At 50.6% G+C, this 16,289-nt stretch overlaps 1 protein-coding gene across 1 annotated transcript in view; it reads left to right on the forward strand.

Moving 5' to 3' along the window:
• Positions 1-16,289, forward strand: part of CDH2 (cadherin 2) — a 195,929-nt gene that overhangs the window by 172,102 nt on the left and 7,538 nt on the right. The window contains exons 14-15 of the mRNA XM_070421240.1: positions 999-1,138; positions 15,659-15,823. Coding sequence (XP_070277341.1) covers positions 999-1,138; positions 15,659-15,823 — 305 coding nt within the window. The remainder of the gene's footprint in view (positions 1-998; positions 1,139-15,658; positions 15,824-16,289) is intronic.

Consider the following 16,289-nt stretch of genomic DNA (forward strand, 5'->3'; position numbering starts at 1 on the left):
GCGATTTCGGCCGCAGCGTGGGGTATACGCCAGCCTCGTCGAGAAAGACTTAGCTGTGCTGGATTATGGTGGGAAGAAGTGACGAGAGCATGGGGAGGAAATGAGTCGGTGCTGATTTGAACACCAGCCCCCTGGCAAATGGGTGCGACCAAGCCTGGCCCAGAGTGTGACGCGGGAAAGCCTAAGGTTATTTCCGTGCCAGGCCGATCCCCTCGCCTTCCTCGCTGAGACCTGCGCCCAGTAAGAAAGCGCCAGCCTTCGGAGGTCAGACCCCCTCGAGGTCCTACTGCTGGCCCAGTTCCCCCCCGGCCCCCGGGTCCACGTGGCAAGCACTTCTCTGGGGTCTGGGGAGTGTAATGACCAGCACCTTGAATGATTAAATAACAAGTGACAGTCTAACTTACTGCTCTGCACTGTTTTCGAATTTGCAAACCATTTTATTTTTTATTTTAAAATATATTTTCATTGATTTCAGAGAAAAAGGGAGAGGGAGAGGGAGAGAGAGATAGAAACATCAATGATAAAAGAGAATCATTGATCAGCTGCCTCCTGTACATCCCACACTGGGGATCGAGCCAGCAACCTGGGCATGTGCCCTGACTAGGAATCGAACTGTGACCTCCTGGTTCATAGGTTGACGCTCAACCACTGAGCCACGCCGGCCGGGCACACATCATTTTATTAAGATTAGTGTCCTCCAGGAAGCCAATGGTCGTCGGCCCCAGGCCTAGGCCATGGGACTGAGCACAGGCATTCGCCCAGTGAGGTCACGGGGCACCGGGTGTGGGACCCAGGCCTTCACACTCTGAACCCAGAGGCAGGGTCCTTCCTGCTTTGATCTCCTCTCTCAATGCGAGGCCAGAAAAAGGCCGTAAAGAAGAAGGTGCATTGCAAGCTGTCCACCCACAGAAGGGTACATCGCCGGTGTGGCCGACTGTGGCTGGTGGACGGAGTGTCAGACATGACTGTTCCGCCTTTCCCTCTTCTCCCCACGCTAGTCCTCGTCCTGATGTTCGTGGTGTGGATGAAGCGCCGGGACAAGGAACGCCAGGCCAAGCAGCTCCTGATCGACCCAGAGGATGATGTCAGAGATAACATCCTGAAATACGACGAGGAGGGCGGAGGCGAAGAAGACCAGGTAAGCCATATTCTAAATCTTTGAAATGAAAGTCGATGATCGTGTGCTCTAAATCAGTGGTTCTCAACCTTCCTGATGCCGCGACCCTTTCATACAGTTCCTCCTGTTGTGACCCAACCATAAAATTATTTTCGTTGCTACTTCATCACTGTAATGTTGCTACTGTTACGAATCGTCATGTAAATATCTGATATTCGGGATGTATTTTCATTGATACAAATTGAACATAATTAAAGCATCGTGATTAATCACAAAAACAGTATGTAATTATATATGTGTTTTCTGATGGTCTTGGGCGACCCCTGTGAAAGGATCGTTCGACCCCCAAAGGGGTCGCGTCCGACAGGTTGAGAACCTCTGCTCTAAATGATAGGACAAATGGTAAGGCATGCGGTGAGATAAGGGCACCGGATGTTGTTTCTGTTGTCACATTATTAACCACTCGGTGAACTTTCCCTACACGTGCTGCACGCTTCTGGAGTTCTTTTTCAAAGTGTCCAGTGTCATATTTATTTCGCAAGAAAATCATTAACATTGTTTTAAGAAGCCTAGGTTGCAACCCAATTCTACTTATATTTGTACTAATAAAGTAATTTTATTTATAGTTTGTCTTCATTGGATATTCAAAATATTAAGTAAAAGTAGTTTCTTATTTTTGGGTTTAGATATTTATAGGGTGTCCCAAAAGTGTATACATACACTGTGAATAATTATAAAGGCAGTGTTTATTAAAATACATTTCATTTTCAAAATTGAGCTATTGGCTGTTACAGTGTGTATACATTTCTGGGGGACACCCTCTGTGTGTGTGTGTGTGTGTATCTGTATATACATATATAAATATAGAAGAGAAAGCACTAGACTGTTCATTTTACACATATTTTCCAAGCAAATTCGACATTCCAGGTGCCATTACAATCATTGGGGATACAGAGGTGGGCAGAGCCCACAGATATCTGCTCTCAAGAGCCTTATGTTCTTGAGAAATATTTGAAGCCGGAGACAATGTCTAGTTCATCTTTATGTCCGTCGTGTCTGAATGGTACCTAGCTTCCTGTTGCTCAATAAAGGTTGAAGTTCCCATCTGGCTGTAACAACGTGAGCGCCTGCAGCGCTGTGCACACAAGGAAGAGTGTTCTTGTTGAAGGATGAGAGTGACCAGTGGCGGAACACAGAACTTTATCTGCTCGGAGGCGGCACTTTAGATATCATACTAGCTAACGTTTCCGAGGTCTGTTCTACATGCCAGGCATCCCGCTGCGTGCGTTAAATGTTATCGCCTAAATCTTGTGCTATTTTGAAACCTGTGATGTTGCGTGTGGGTCCCCATTCCCGTGGTAGAGAACAGAGCCGAAGGGTGTTTGCGTTCTGAGAACTCACACAACCGGGAAGTGGTAGATGCAGGCCTCCACCCCAGGCCTGTCCTGTGTGACAGCGGAAACTGACTACTCCGAGGTAGTGCTACTAAAAGTGACTTGGGTGACATGAATGCAGTCCGCGAGAAATCACGCATAGCAGATGCATCTGATAGCTATGTCCTGTTCACTTACTAATGCGTCTATCAAGGGCATCGTCAGAAACAAGAGCCCAGAATTCTTGGTCCTGGATTATCGGTAAATTGAGATGTGCTCTGACTTAGGCGCACATGTAGGCATTCGAGATTGGACCGTGAGCTTGAATAAAAGCAAATTCCCATGGACATATTGTCTCTTCCCTTCTGTGCTTCTCTGAGGAAATAAATGATCGCTTTCTGTTTCATGAATCACGTGCACTCCCCCCGCCGTGTTTAATCGTTGGGCCTCCGGTGGGCGTGCTCCGTGGTGCGTGTGTGGCCGGTTGCAGGGAGGGGTGGTCAGGGTGTGGCCTGGCCCTGCCAGCCCCGGCTCATGTCCCGCTGCCCTGCCCGGCCCACGCTCCGCACCTCTCTCGTTTAGAAGAGGGTTTAAGGTCTGTTGGAAGCCTGGCCTGTGTGTAAAGCTGCTGTGGAAACTGACTAATTAAAGTGTCTCTGAGACTGTATCCCGGGAGTTTCTTGCTTAGAACTGCCTTTGGATATTCAGATTCATGTTTGGCTCCTCCTTAATCTAGCCTTTCACTTTGCTGAGCCATGTTCAAGGTTAGCAAAAACTATGTCGATCACATTATTTCGTAAATCTTCCACTGGTATTTTATGTTTCGAGTCATTCTTCATAATTTTCTCAGCATAAACTTATACCCAACTCAATGAAGCTTCTGTGAAAATAGTAATAAGTGCCCAGTCAGCATGGCTTAGGTTGACCTATGAACCAGGAGGTCAACGGTTCGATTCCTGGTCAGAGCACATGCCCGGGTTGAGGACTCGGTCTCCAGTAGGGGGTGTGCAGGAGGCAGCCTGATCAATGAATCTCTCATCATTGATGTTTCTGTCTCTCCCTTTCCCTTCCTCTCTGAAATCATTAAAAATATATTTTTAAAAAATAGTACTAAGTGGAAGGGCACCGGTCATAACTGGGTGCTCCGTAGAACTGGAGGCTGGGAGGCAAGAACACGAGGTTTCTCAGCATCCGCTCGCCTGGACCAGGGCACCTGATGTCACCTGATCTTGGTCCTTCCCTCCCCCACTCCATCCCTTTAGGAAATTGTTTAATGAAGGTTGATGGTTGCAGTTATTTTAGGAAAGACTTCCTTCCTTCCTTCATTGACTTTATGCACTTAGATTGATGCTTGAGATCAGATGGTAAAACGTATCTGTGGCAACGATATAGTCAAATTATCATCATAAACCCTCAGCCTCTTCTCTTCCTGACCTCTGAGGTTTTCTTCGCTCCAAGATAAACTCTTGGGCGTGAATAGGCTGCTTTCTACCCACTTTCCTGATAGTTTGACGATTTTTCTGGAACGTTTCTTTATATCGTTCGCCATGGCTAATTTCTGTATTTAGTGCTCGTCTTCCTGTGGTGTCCTCTTGTAGCTTCGTGGTTCTTTGAGGACATTTCAGTCTCGATTAAAGATCTATTTCTGATCCTCTGTTAGGATTTCTACTTGCAGTTCTCGTGATAGGAAATGGAGACAAAATTACATAAAGGGTCTTTTGTGCATTCCAATGTTTGCCCCACAATCGCAGGAGGAAATATGCAGTGTAGTAATGCTACTCCAAGGTTTCCGTCTCTCCGGCCTTTACACTGGTTCATGAAATCTACTCTCTCACCTCCATCTCCGTGGCCACTGCCTGAACTTGGGTCAGAACCAGCACCCCCCGCAGCAGCATCCTACTGGGCGTCCTGGGCCTGGTTCTGATCCGATGCAGGCTTCCTCCTTCCCATGGCAGACCGTGGGCCCTGCTCCCGAGCTGCGGGATTCCTTCCTCCTTCCTCTCACCATCCCTCCAGGCAGCAAAGCATTATGGGTCTTCTTTCTCCTGGAAAAGGCTTGCCGGTTTGTTTTTATTCACGTAAACCTGCTTATGTTCTCAGCTTTACCTGTCTTCTCGGAGCCCTGTGTCCCTGTGGCATCTGTGCTCCTGCCGTGAAAGAGGACTCGCTGGGTAGGAGGCGGGACCAGGGTTCTTTTTTGTTTCCTTCCTCCCTGGTGCCAGCATTTACCAAGCAGATGCCCCCTCTCCACGGCCTGGCGGCGGCATCGGCCTGAAGCCGGCGGCTGTGTGTGTGTGAGGCTGTGGGTGGGCTTCCCGACTCCCTGTGCTACTCGGCCTATTTGTCTGTCCTGGGCCCGTTCCCTGCTGTTTGTCCTACTAGAATTTTCCAATATATCTCTCGGGATAAATTCACCAACTGAATGTGTCAAGAGTTTTTTCAAAGTTTCGTAGATTTTATTATTTATCATTTTTCCCAAAGGAAACACACACACGCACACGCACACGCACATGCACAAGCACACACATTTATTTAATATTCTTTCTTTTTTTTAAAGGTTTTACGGTCTTACATTCTTTTTTTTAATATACTTTATTGATTTTTACAGAGAGGAAGGGAGAAGGATAGAGAGTTAGAAACATCGATGAGAGAGAAACATTGATCAGCTGCCTCCTGCACACCCCCTACTGGGTATGTGCCCGCAACCAAAGTACATGCCCTTGACCGGAATCTAACCTGGGATCCTTGAGTCCGCAGGCTGACGCTCTATCCACTGAGCCAAACCGGTTAGGACTAATATTCTTACTTTCAAAGTGAATTTATTCCAAATGCTTCTCCGTCTTCTAAGGAGGACGTTATTGCTGTAAATGTTAGAGTGATGGTCAGTCCCAGGAAGGGCAGTTTTGGGAAATGGACTGGGTTCTAGTTTCCATAAATGGACGGGCTCCCTGTGAGAAGGCCGTTTCTGGGCAGCAGGGAGCATGGAGCTTTTCAGCAGCAGAATAGGGTTCCTGCTTTTTATTAGGTTTTCTGAAGATATTCTCTCTTAGCAGCCGTGGGCCTGGGATGTGGCTGAGTGCCGTGTAACACCCGTGGGCCTGGGATGCAGCTGAGTGCCGTGTAGCAGCCGTGGGCCCAGGATGTGGCATGTGGGACGGCTTGCCCCTGGCAGGCACTCCAGCCCCTGTGTGCGTTGGGCCCTCCCCCTGGATCTCTGAGTTTGCAAGTTTGTGCGGAGGCTCAATGGAACCAGCACACCCTGACAGCTTCCCTTTCGCTCTGAGAGGCCTCATGTCTTCAGGAAACGGGGGCTGCATTCATCAGCGCTGGCATCCATGACGTGCTCTGTGCCAGGCACGGGGCCGCGCTCCGAGTCTGCGTGTCTCTCACCATCTTCCCAGCAGCTTGTGCAGCAGGTACTGCGATTAGTTCCGTTTTCACACCAGGCCCGCCTGACCGGAGAGGCCGCGCTCTGCTGCCCTGGGCCGGGGTCAGGGGGCGTGTTTCCCTCGGTCTTGCTGGCCTGGCCACAGCTGGTTAGATGACCACTAACAATCTGGCTTAAGAACAAGTGAAGGGTAAGACCCAGCTAATTGGTTAAAGGCGGTTTGCAAAATGGAGCACATTTGGACATTCCTAGCGCTAAAATCTGGAGGAGCAGTCTGAGCAGCCAAGTTATTTTATTAAAAGAGCCAGGCATACAATCTGGGCAGCTGGAACTAAAACCTGAAATCCAGGCTTGATGCCGAGTCGGAGGGAGGGGGTGCAGATACCAGAAAATCCTTGAGGCCCATCCGCCTCTCCCTGACTCAAGGTCACTCTGGGCCTGGGGTCAACTGTGGACTTCCTGCCCCACTGTAAGCAGCCAGCCCCGCCCCCCGCCGTCCAGTGCCCCCCCCCCCCCCCCTTCTCCTCAGCAGAGAACAAAGCTGTGCGGTGTCACCATATTTGCTTCTCTGAAATAATTGTTTTACAAAATCATTCTGCTGTGTCAGCAGCCTGGCTGGCAGGTGGCTGAAGCTGGGTGTCTCGGTAGAGGCCACTTCCACAGTCGAATTGTTGGCTGAAGCACACTGTTTGTTCATTATGTCCCCAGGCAGGTTACTCCTCTTTCCACCCCCACCTGCAAACAGGAGTCCCTGTTAGCCACTGAAGGAGGGACAGTGACTGCACAGGAGGCCAGGGCCACCAGGGGTTGGGTTAGCACATGGTCATCTCCCACGACACAGGGCCAGGGGCCCCTTGGGGCCTGAGACAGCGTAGACTCTGAGTATCTCCCTTCCCGGTCCCTGCTCGGCATTCAGTGCATTGAATGGGCACGTGGCTCCTCATTGCCTCTCCCTGTCACTTCCTGTGCATGAGCACAGTACTTTATCATTTAAATACTTATTCCTCCTGACACATCCTATGTGTACTACGTTTAGAGTTAGGCGAATAGGAACAAATCAATATTCTAGGAATGAAGTAATAGAGATTTGAATGCCAAGTATGTTAGCAGTAAGTTGGGTTGGGGAGAGCTAAAAAAAGTGCCAGAATTCTACCACTTGGCCAAGTCCACCGGCCGCCTGGTTTGATGAACAGGGTTGTATTGGACACAGGAGGAGTGTGCCGAGCCTTGCTGTGGACTTACTCCATTTGCAGGTTCAGTCGCCATTTTTCTCCGAAGGTTGCATCCTCTGGAGCTCAGCACAGGAGATGTCAGTCATCTGCCCAAGGTCACCCAGTGTGGGGTGGTGGAGCCGGGTTTGAGTTAAAGGGCTCCGAGTTCAGATGTAAATCACCACACTGTGCTTCCTTTTCTGTGTTGAGTTTATGTGAGAATTTATCAGAAAACACAAATATATATATACACACTAGAGGCCCAATGCACAAAGATTCATGCAATAATGGGCCTTCCTTCCCCTGGCTGCCTGCACAGTCTTTGCTCTGGCTGGGACCCGCCTTTCCACCTTCCCACGCTGCCCAGAGGCCCGGAGCGGCTGGGGTGTGCGGAACGCCTGCGCCCCACCCCCAGCCACTTGGCGCCTGTGCATGCAAATTAACCGGCCATCTGTGTTGGGTTAATTTGCATACCCACTCCTGATTGGCTGGTGGGTGTTGCAAAGGTATGGTTAATTTGCATCTTTTTTATTAGCGTAGATATATTTTTAGGAAATTCCAAATAAGGTGTTAAGATGTGACACAACCCTAGTGAAGGATTTTGATGCTCTGTCACCATATTTCCAAACAGACATTGCCACTTCCTTATTGCTTATTTGTAGGTTTCCTCCAAGATAGAGTAACAGGTCATGCTACCATGGAAGGACCGGCCTTGTCTGTGGGGTGATGTTTCAGTTTCTGTTGAGGACGGGGGACTTGGGGTGAGAATGTGGAACTGAAGGTGCATCTAGAAGGCTACCTGTTTGTCGCCGGGGGAGAGTCTAAGACAGCCGTGGGCAAACTACGGCCCGAGGGCCGGATCCGGCCCGTTTGAAATGAATAAAACTAAAAAAAAAAAAAAAAAAAAAAGACCGTACCCTTTTATGTAATGATGTTTACTTTGAATTTATATTAGTTCACACAAACACTCCATCCATGCTTTTGTTCCGGCCCTCCGGTCCAGTTTAAGAACCCATTGTGGCCCTCGAGTCAAAAAGTTTGCCCACCCCTGGTCTGATCAATGGGCTCATCCTTACAGGGCTCTCCTAACCACAGGACAAGCTGTGGCTACGGGTCAGGTCTCAGGAGGAGCATCCTTCTGAAGCCCTCTGCTCTGCTAGATCCGAAGGCTCCAGCCCCACCCCCACTCCCTTCCAGCAGAGCCTCACAGCTCCTCAGCCCTCCACCCTCCATAGCCTTTGTCAGAGTTTATCCGTTATTTTGTTTTCATTATTTTTATCATTGAGAACATTACAGATGTCCCTCCTTTTTCCCTCATTGCCCCCCAAGGCCTTCACCGCACTATTGTCTGTGTCCATGGGCTATGCATGTAAGATCTTTGGTTAATCTCTTCCCGCCCCCCTTTCCCTCCCCAGTCAGGGATCCACCAATCTGTTCCATGCTTCTGTGTCTCTCGATCTATTTAGTTCATCCATTATTTTGTTCATTAGATTCCACATGGAAGTGGGATCCTGTGATACTTGTCTTTCTCTGGCTTATTTCACTCAGCATAGTAATCTTCAGTGTGTCCTTGTAAAAAACATCAGACTAAAAGCTCTATGAGGTCAGTAACCAGATCCATGACGCAAGAGACTCTTCAGAAAGTACCTGTTGCATGAAACTGAATGGAATTGCATCTTTCCAAGAGAACGTGTCAGAATTGTACGGTAGGAAGTAAGTTGTAATAACCTTTCAACGGCACCAGTTTCTGAAGCCGAGCCATAATTTTGCACCAAAGAATGAACCTGCAGCTCATCCCTAATTCTGAAAATGTTTCCCCTGTGACGGATAGGGCAGCCTTAAAAACGGAGTTGTGGGAGCAGAAACAAGGCCTGTGTCCAATGGGGACTCGGCCAGTGTCCCTGCAGGGTGTGAGGAACTGCCCACGCCCGACACTAACATGCCGTGTGCAAAACCTTCGTCTGCACACGCAGTCCCAGTTGTCTTACCTCTAGTAGGTTTACTATTCAAACCAGAACTATTTTCAGCAAACCTTTGGTTTCGGGGGCTTTCCTAACCCGTAGAATCTAGTTTTTCACCTCATTTCACCTGTGCAGGTCGTCACCATCCTAACTGTGTTTCTCGGGGGATGAAAATTAGGTGGGAATATAATTTACATAAAAGCTCGCAGGGGTTTTTGCATTACTTGTCAGCAGTCCTATGATCATGTGTTGACATCTTATCACTGTTTTATTCAATTATTTCCATGCCAGGAGCGATGGAGGGGGGATTATATGTTCTCCCCAGCCTCCCCTTCCTTTCTGTGTCTGCAGGGTTTCTTGCTTGTGCCATAGTCAGCTTTTTCCCAGGTAACTAGCTGTCTTTCGCTTCAGAATGTTGTGCATTTACTGTCATATTCCTGCTTTCATTTCTTCCCATTTGTCTGGAGACAGGAAACGGGTTTCCCTTATCTGAACTCGAATTATAAAGTTGTTTGCCTTTGCTGCAACCACAGAGAAAGCGCCCCTTGTCCCAGCCCTGGCCCGGAGGCAGCAGAACTGGCCTGCAGATGCGTTTCTGCCCTGGCTCCCACCACCGAGGCCCAAGAGGGACCAGGAGCTCTGCATGCCCTCCCCCTGCCGTCCAGCCGTCCGCCGGCGGGGGTGGGGGGGGATCTTCCCAATTAAAAAGCGGTGGGGTTTGTTTTACCTACCGACCAGCGTGCACAGACAGCCTGCTGGGCCCAGTGAGCGTGGCCTCCCCTCTAGCTCCCCTCCTGGCACTAAAGGCCTCACATCTCCTCCCTCAGCAAACCAGTGGGTGCACTTCTCAGCAGCCTTGGCTACAAGAAGCAGCTTTTGTGTTTTGTTTTGTTTCCATGTTTTTTGCTTCTCTGGTCTGTCTCCTCTTTCCACACCGCTTCACCGAGCCCGGGACCCGGGGCCAGTCATTAGCCTCTCAGAGCTGCTGTAATCAACGACATGGAACAACATCCGCTTGGAAGGAATTTGTGCTTGGAGCACCATTGGCCCGTGAACCACACGGGGGGGGGGGGGGGGGGGGGGGCGGGGGGGGATGGTGAGGGACGCCCATCCCCCCCGCAGAGTCCAAAATCTGCCATAACCTTTCCCTCTCCCAGCACTAACCCCTGATAGTCTGCTGTTGGCCGGAAGCCTTGTGGTTGATGTGAAAGATGGGCTCACACATATTCTGTATGTCGTATGTATGATGTACCGTGTTCTTGCAGTGAAGGGCCTAGAGAAAGAAAATCTGTTCCTGAGAAAGTTAGAGGGAAGAGAGGGCGCATTGGTGGCATTGATTGGAAACGGCTCGCGTGGAAGTGGGCTGTGCCGTTGGGACCGTGCTGGTCTGGGCAGCTGTGTCTGAGGGGCACCGAGGAGCCCTGGCATAGCTCCTGCAGGGCGGCGGGTGCCACGGGAAACGTGGTTCCTTCCTTCGTTCTCGGCGCCGAAAATGGCATCGGGCACCGGGAGGCACCCCCGAAACCCCTCTGGAGCCATAAATGAGTTTCCACCGCTTCTCTGGAGCAGACTTCGCTGCACAGTTCCATAGATTTACCCACAATGCAGCGTTCTGAAAGTTTTGCCTGGGATTCCGGAATTTCAATTTCTGCCAGTGCAGCATTTTATTTTATATCTTATCTAACGTAGCCAAACGCCTGCAGGTAGATCCGTGGTGTCATTTTTCTGAGCCCGTCATAAATCACTGCAAGGCGGTGGAAGGTACAGGAAAAGCCGGAGCCACAGTCTTAGCTGCTAACTTCTTCACAACTCGCCCGAGACTGTATCATCCTGAAGACATTTTCGATCAGAGGTGGGAGGAAAAGTGTTTCTCGCTACTTGCAACGTGAACCTTTTACAAACCCTCTCCCATGCCTGTTTCTAGTGGCCGGTGCCAAATGGCACATGTTCCGAACATGAGGGAAAACAAGGCTTCCCTTGGCCGTCCTGTGAAAATGAGCACATTTCTTTGGGACGTTCACATCGTAAAGGTGAACACGGGAGAATTTTCCAGCTCCACTCTTTCTCCTAAGAGTTTTAGGAACCAAAAAAAAAAAAGGTTTCTGGTTGGGTGGTTTCTTCTTTATAATCTTCAGAATGAAGGCCAGGAACCCAGAGATCTGGAGCATGTTTTGAAGTCTCTGTAATTCTCATCCTACATGTTGTAATTGTGTGAGGAAAGCGGTGCAGGCTTGTAAAGATAAAGATGTATAATTTAGAAGGTTTGCATAGAGCGACCCCTTATCAAAGGCTTAAAATGGGACCCTGGGGTCAGGACCTCTGCCACCGAGCACACAGCTGTGGACAGCAAGCCCATTTCTGAACCCTGAGCACACCCCACCTGCCTCCCACCACCAGCGGATTTTTATATCCCGTATTTGCCATAGACAAGGAGAAACCATTAGAGAAACTTAATTTTTTAAAAAAAATTTTTATTGTTGAAGGTTTTACATAGGTCCCCGTTTTCCCCCCATTGACCTCTTCCAGCCCGCTCTCGTTCCCTACCCCCCACTTGTTCCTCCCCCCCCCCCCCCGCCCCCAGGCCTCACCACCCCATTGTCTGTGTCCACGGGTTATGCATATGTGCAGTCAGGTTCATTGGTTAATCTCTTCCCACCCACCCTCCCCTGCCTTCCCTCCGAGGTTCAACAGTCTGTTCATGCTTCCATGTCTGTAGGTCTATTTTTGTGCATCAGTTTATTTGGTTCGTTAGATTCCACAAGTGAGTGAGGTGATCTTTCTCATCATAGAGAAACGTGTGCTTTAACCCAGTTTCCAGCTTCCTGCAGCTGCCAGGGTAACTGAGGGGCGGGACACATCTCCGTCATTACGGTGACCTCACCATGGCACCCAGGGCCTCTCCAGCCCTCCCCACTGTGAGCTTCGCCATGGCGGATCATGTGACCCAAGAGGCATTTCTTGGATTAGGCTGCTCTTCTGAACATCGGGCATGAAATGTGTTGGAGACTTTATTCAACACATTTCTCAGTGAACCCTTTCAACAATACAGATTTAAGAAAACAAAGAAGGCCCGGCTGGTGTGGTTCAGTGGTTGAGCATCAACCTACCAACCAGGAGGTCATGGTTGATTCCCAGTCAGGGCACAGGCCCAGGTCGTAGGCTCGATCCCCAGCAGGGGGTGTGCAGGAGGCAGCTGATCAATGATTCTTTCTCATCATGGATGTTTTTATCTCTCCTCCCTTCCTCTCTGAAATCAATAAAAAATATATCTTTGGGAGGAAAAAAGAATAAAATAAAATAATAAATGAACCCTTTCTAGGACGCCGATGTCGAGATGGTGGAAAAGGCTGGGAGGGACTACAGAGCTTTCTAAGCCTGTGTCCGCTCTCTGGGTCGCAAGGTCGGAGGAAGAGGAAGGGGCTGAGGGGGGAGAGACACAGCCTGCAGATGGGTGCGCTGCGCGGTGTACGTGGGGGCGCTGTCCGCGGCCACAGGAGGCAGCTGCCATCAGCTGTCACTCGGCACGTCAGGGTTCAAGCTCTGTTTTGCCAGATCTTCCCATTTTCGGATGAAATGTTGGCAACTGACTAGAAAAGTTGTAAAACACGGCTGACCAGTCCCAGTGTGTTAGTGTCTGTGACCTTTGTAGAGGGAGCTCTCTGAGGCATCGAGGGAGGCAGGCTCTTCCAGGTGCGACGTGCCTCGCAGAGCCCACGTGCCTGCGTGCCGTCCGGTCGCCACGGCAGGGTCTGGCTCACCCTGAATTGACCAGGTCATGACTGCAGACTCGCCAGGAGTCCACCCCCGGGGAAAATACATGCTTACACCTAAGGTTTAGTGCCTTAGTGTCCTGTTACTCCCGCTCCTCATAAGGCATTTTAATCCTCAGCATAAAAATACTTATTAGCTCTCCTTGTTACCCCTCTGGTCTGTTCCCCCTTTTTACAAAAGCTTTGGTGGTCCTCGGACGGCACGGGACGCACCGTTCGCCCCTCTGCTACACCGGGTGGTTCTGCGATTCGCCGTCCCCCGGGAACACCTGCTTCCTGAGGTCTGAGCGTTCACCGCTCTCCAAGTCAGTCGCTCTGTATTTTGTACAATATTTTACCACATCAAAGGCTTTCGCATCCATGCCATTGTATGCCTTTAACATAGTCTATAAATAACTCAGGAATTCTGCAGAAGTTTCAGTGGAGCCCATGGGTGTAAGATCAGGGTGTTTTCACTCAGGTCCTGTCTGGGTGACATGAGGTCCTCTGTCCTGACAAGAGAAGACAGCACCCCATGCCTTCGCTTGTGCTGTGGATTCTCCTTCCTCCCAGCCCATGTGTTGCTCAGGGTTCAAAGCCAAAGGCGGTTTCCCCCCTCTGAGCCTGCGCTTTGCCATCTATCAAGTTCACATGCGGGCTGGCCTGTCCTCCTCCGTGCACCTGCTGCCCCTCCCCTATGGCCCCTGCTCTCCTCCGGGGGGCCTCTTCTCCCTCCTTCCCTGGTTAGGTTCGCTCGGCTGAGGCTCTGGGAAGCTGCTGTGCAGGGCAGTGGGCCCAGGCGACAGAGTGAAGTTTGAGGTCAGCGTTTGGAAGTCAGGCACATCTGGCTTTGATTCCTATCCTGATCGCGGACTTGCTGTGTGACCTTGGGCAAGTTACTCAACCCCTCTGGTCTGCCTCTTCCTCTAAAAAAAGATGCTGATAAAACACTCTTGATGGGTTTGTTACAACGTGTTGGTGAGCAGACACTTATCAAGGGCCTGGTGTGGTGCCCGGCACCGGAGGGTTTGAATGGCTGTGACCTTTCTCCTCGCGTCCCCGGTGTGATCCCAGTCATTCCTCACGTTCCTGTCCCTCCACACTCCTCCTTCGGGTGCGGAGACGCCCCGCCTGGCAGCCGGGTAAGGGTCTGATCCCTATGGAGTCCGTCTGTCTGTCCCTGAGTCTCAGTGGCTCTGGGACCTGGGACCAGTCACTTGGGCTGCTTGAGACAGCCTCCTGGACTCTCGAGGGGAGACAATACAACTTAACCGCGCTGTTCAGGGCGTTAAATGAGCAAACACACGTAAAGCGCCTAGGCAGTCCCAGGACGGGGCGAATATCCAAGCCTTGAATAAATCCACGCCACTGTCCGCAGCTGCAGATGGTTCGGTTCACCTGGTTGTCGACAGAGACGAAGCCTGCCTGATAAAGAGCATCAGAAACGGTAAAGATCAGCATTCAGTTGGAGATTTCCGTTCAGCTGGGGGTGTGGCCCTTTATGGCGCTAGAACTTGGGGGTTTTAAATCTGCGGAGCATCTGCCCACACCTGCGATCCTGATGCATTTTCACAGAATAGTCAGTTTCTTGACACTCAGGCCCGGCTGGTGGGTGTGAAAGCTGGAGGCGGTGCTGAGGGCGAGCCCCGCCCACAGCCTCCCCACCGGCTGGGGTCCAGGGGCCCAGGGGTCAGGCCGCTTTCTGAGATCCCACGGGGGCCAGAGGTGGCAGCCCTTGTCCGTGACGCGCGTGCAGTCAGGGCTGCGGGCCACATACTGTATAGTCTCTGAGGCGTGTGCTTCTATGTTGTTGGTATTGATTTAAAGGTCCCTTTAACAATGGAAAAGCCAGTCTTAGAAAAACAGGAAATGGGTCAGACTGGCCCACAGACCAGAGCCTGCGGACTCCAGACCATGAAGGGCCGGAGAAAAAAAGCGTGGCCTTGAAACCAGCAGGACCTAATACCTTCCTTTAAGGCAGCGGTTCTCAACCTGTGGGTCGCGACCCCTTTGGCGGTCGAACGACCCTTTCACAGGGGTCGCCTAAGACCATCCTGCATATCAGATATTTACATGACGATTCATCACAGTAGCAACATTACAGTTATGAAGTAGCAACGAAAATAATTTTATGGTTGGGTCACAACATGAGGAACTGTATTTAAAGGGCCAGAAGGTGGAGAACCACTGCTTTAAGGAAAAGGGGAACACACCTGCATCGATTTAAAACAGTTTTTTTATAAACATAATAGAGAAAAAAGTTTCCCTCCACCCTCTTAGGGTCCTTGGCCGGGTCTGAAGGTTAAACTAGCGAAGAAGGATGAGCAGAAGACAAGTGTACACACAGTTGTGACATTTTTTGCCCAGACCCGGGAGACTTCACAAGGGAATGAAAACCCAGAGACGTGAGCAGAGCAGGAAGCTTTTAGACAAGGCAGAGGGGTTGGGCTGTCTGGAGTAAGTTGTGGGAATCAACTCGGAAGATCCGTGACTGAGTCCCCCCCGGGGATAAGCGTGTCCTCCCTCCTCCTGGTCCAAGCAGGGGACCCTCCATGTGGGAGTTTTAGGGAAACTCCTGTTTCCAGGGAAATCAGGTGAAAGGGGAGAAGGCCACAGGGACCTTCACGTTTCTGTCATTTAAAAAAATTCCTCCAACTGAAAACATTCAATGTGCGAAGGTGACCTGTTTGAGGGCAGTGTGTCCTGACCCGTCACTGTTTCGCTATCACGAGTCCCCGGTGGCCACGCTGCCACCGTGTCACACGGCGCTCACGCCCCTGCCTCCTGGGCGCGTGTTTCCACACACGCTGTCCGTGGCCATCGTCACACACCTGCCCGGCCTTGGCCTTGTCTCCGCAGGACTACGACCTGAGCCAGCTGCAGCAGCCCGACACCGTGGAGCCCGACGCCACCAAGCCCGTGGGCATCCGGCGGCTGGACGAGAGGCCCATTCACGCCGAGCCCCAGTACCCCGTGCGCTCCGCGGCCCCGCACCCCGGGGACATCGGGGATTTCATCAACGAGGTACGGACGCTCCCTTTCTCTATAAGAGCGTTTGCTTTCTGCTGATGGTTAGTTCCAGGGAGACTACCGATTGCTTGGGATGCAGGGATGTCGTTCACACTTGTTTTTCTTCAGTTTATCTGTGTGGGTAAGCAAATGCATCTTCAGGTACAGAAAATAGATGGAGGTGCTTTGATCAGCTCCAAAGAGATCGATCAGTTAATATCCTGCCTTGTAAATGCTGTCATCCATAGGGTGTCCCAGAAAAATATGTGCACGCACTCTGAGTAATTAATTATAAGGGCAGTGCTGACTAACATACATTTCACTTTCACAGTAGGGCTCTCTGCTGTGACAGCGTGGACATTTTTGGGGAACACCCTGTATAGCAGGGGTCCTCAAAGTTTTTAAACAGGCGGCCAGTTCACTGTCCCTCAGACCTTTGGAGGGCCGGACTATAGTTTAAAAAAAAAACTATGAACAAATT

Source organism: Myotis yumanensis, unplaced genomic scaffold (genome assembly GCF_028538775.1).
Source record: "Myotis yumanensis isolate MYYU_CA2020_CCGP unplaced genomic scaffold, mMyoYum1.0.hap1 SCAF_7, whole genome shotgun sequence".
NCBI classification, from domain to species: Eukaryota; Metazoa; Chordata; class Mammalia; order Chiroptera; family Vespertilionidae; genus Myotis; species Myotis yumanensis.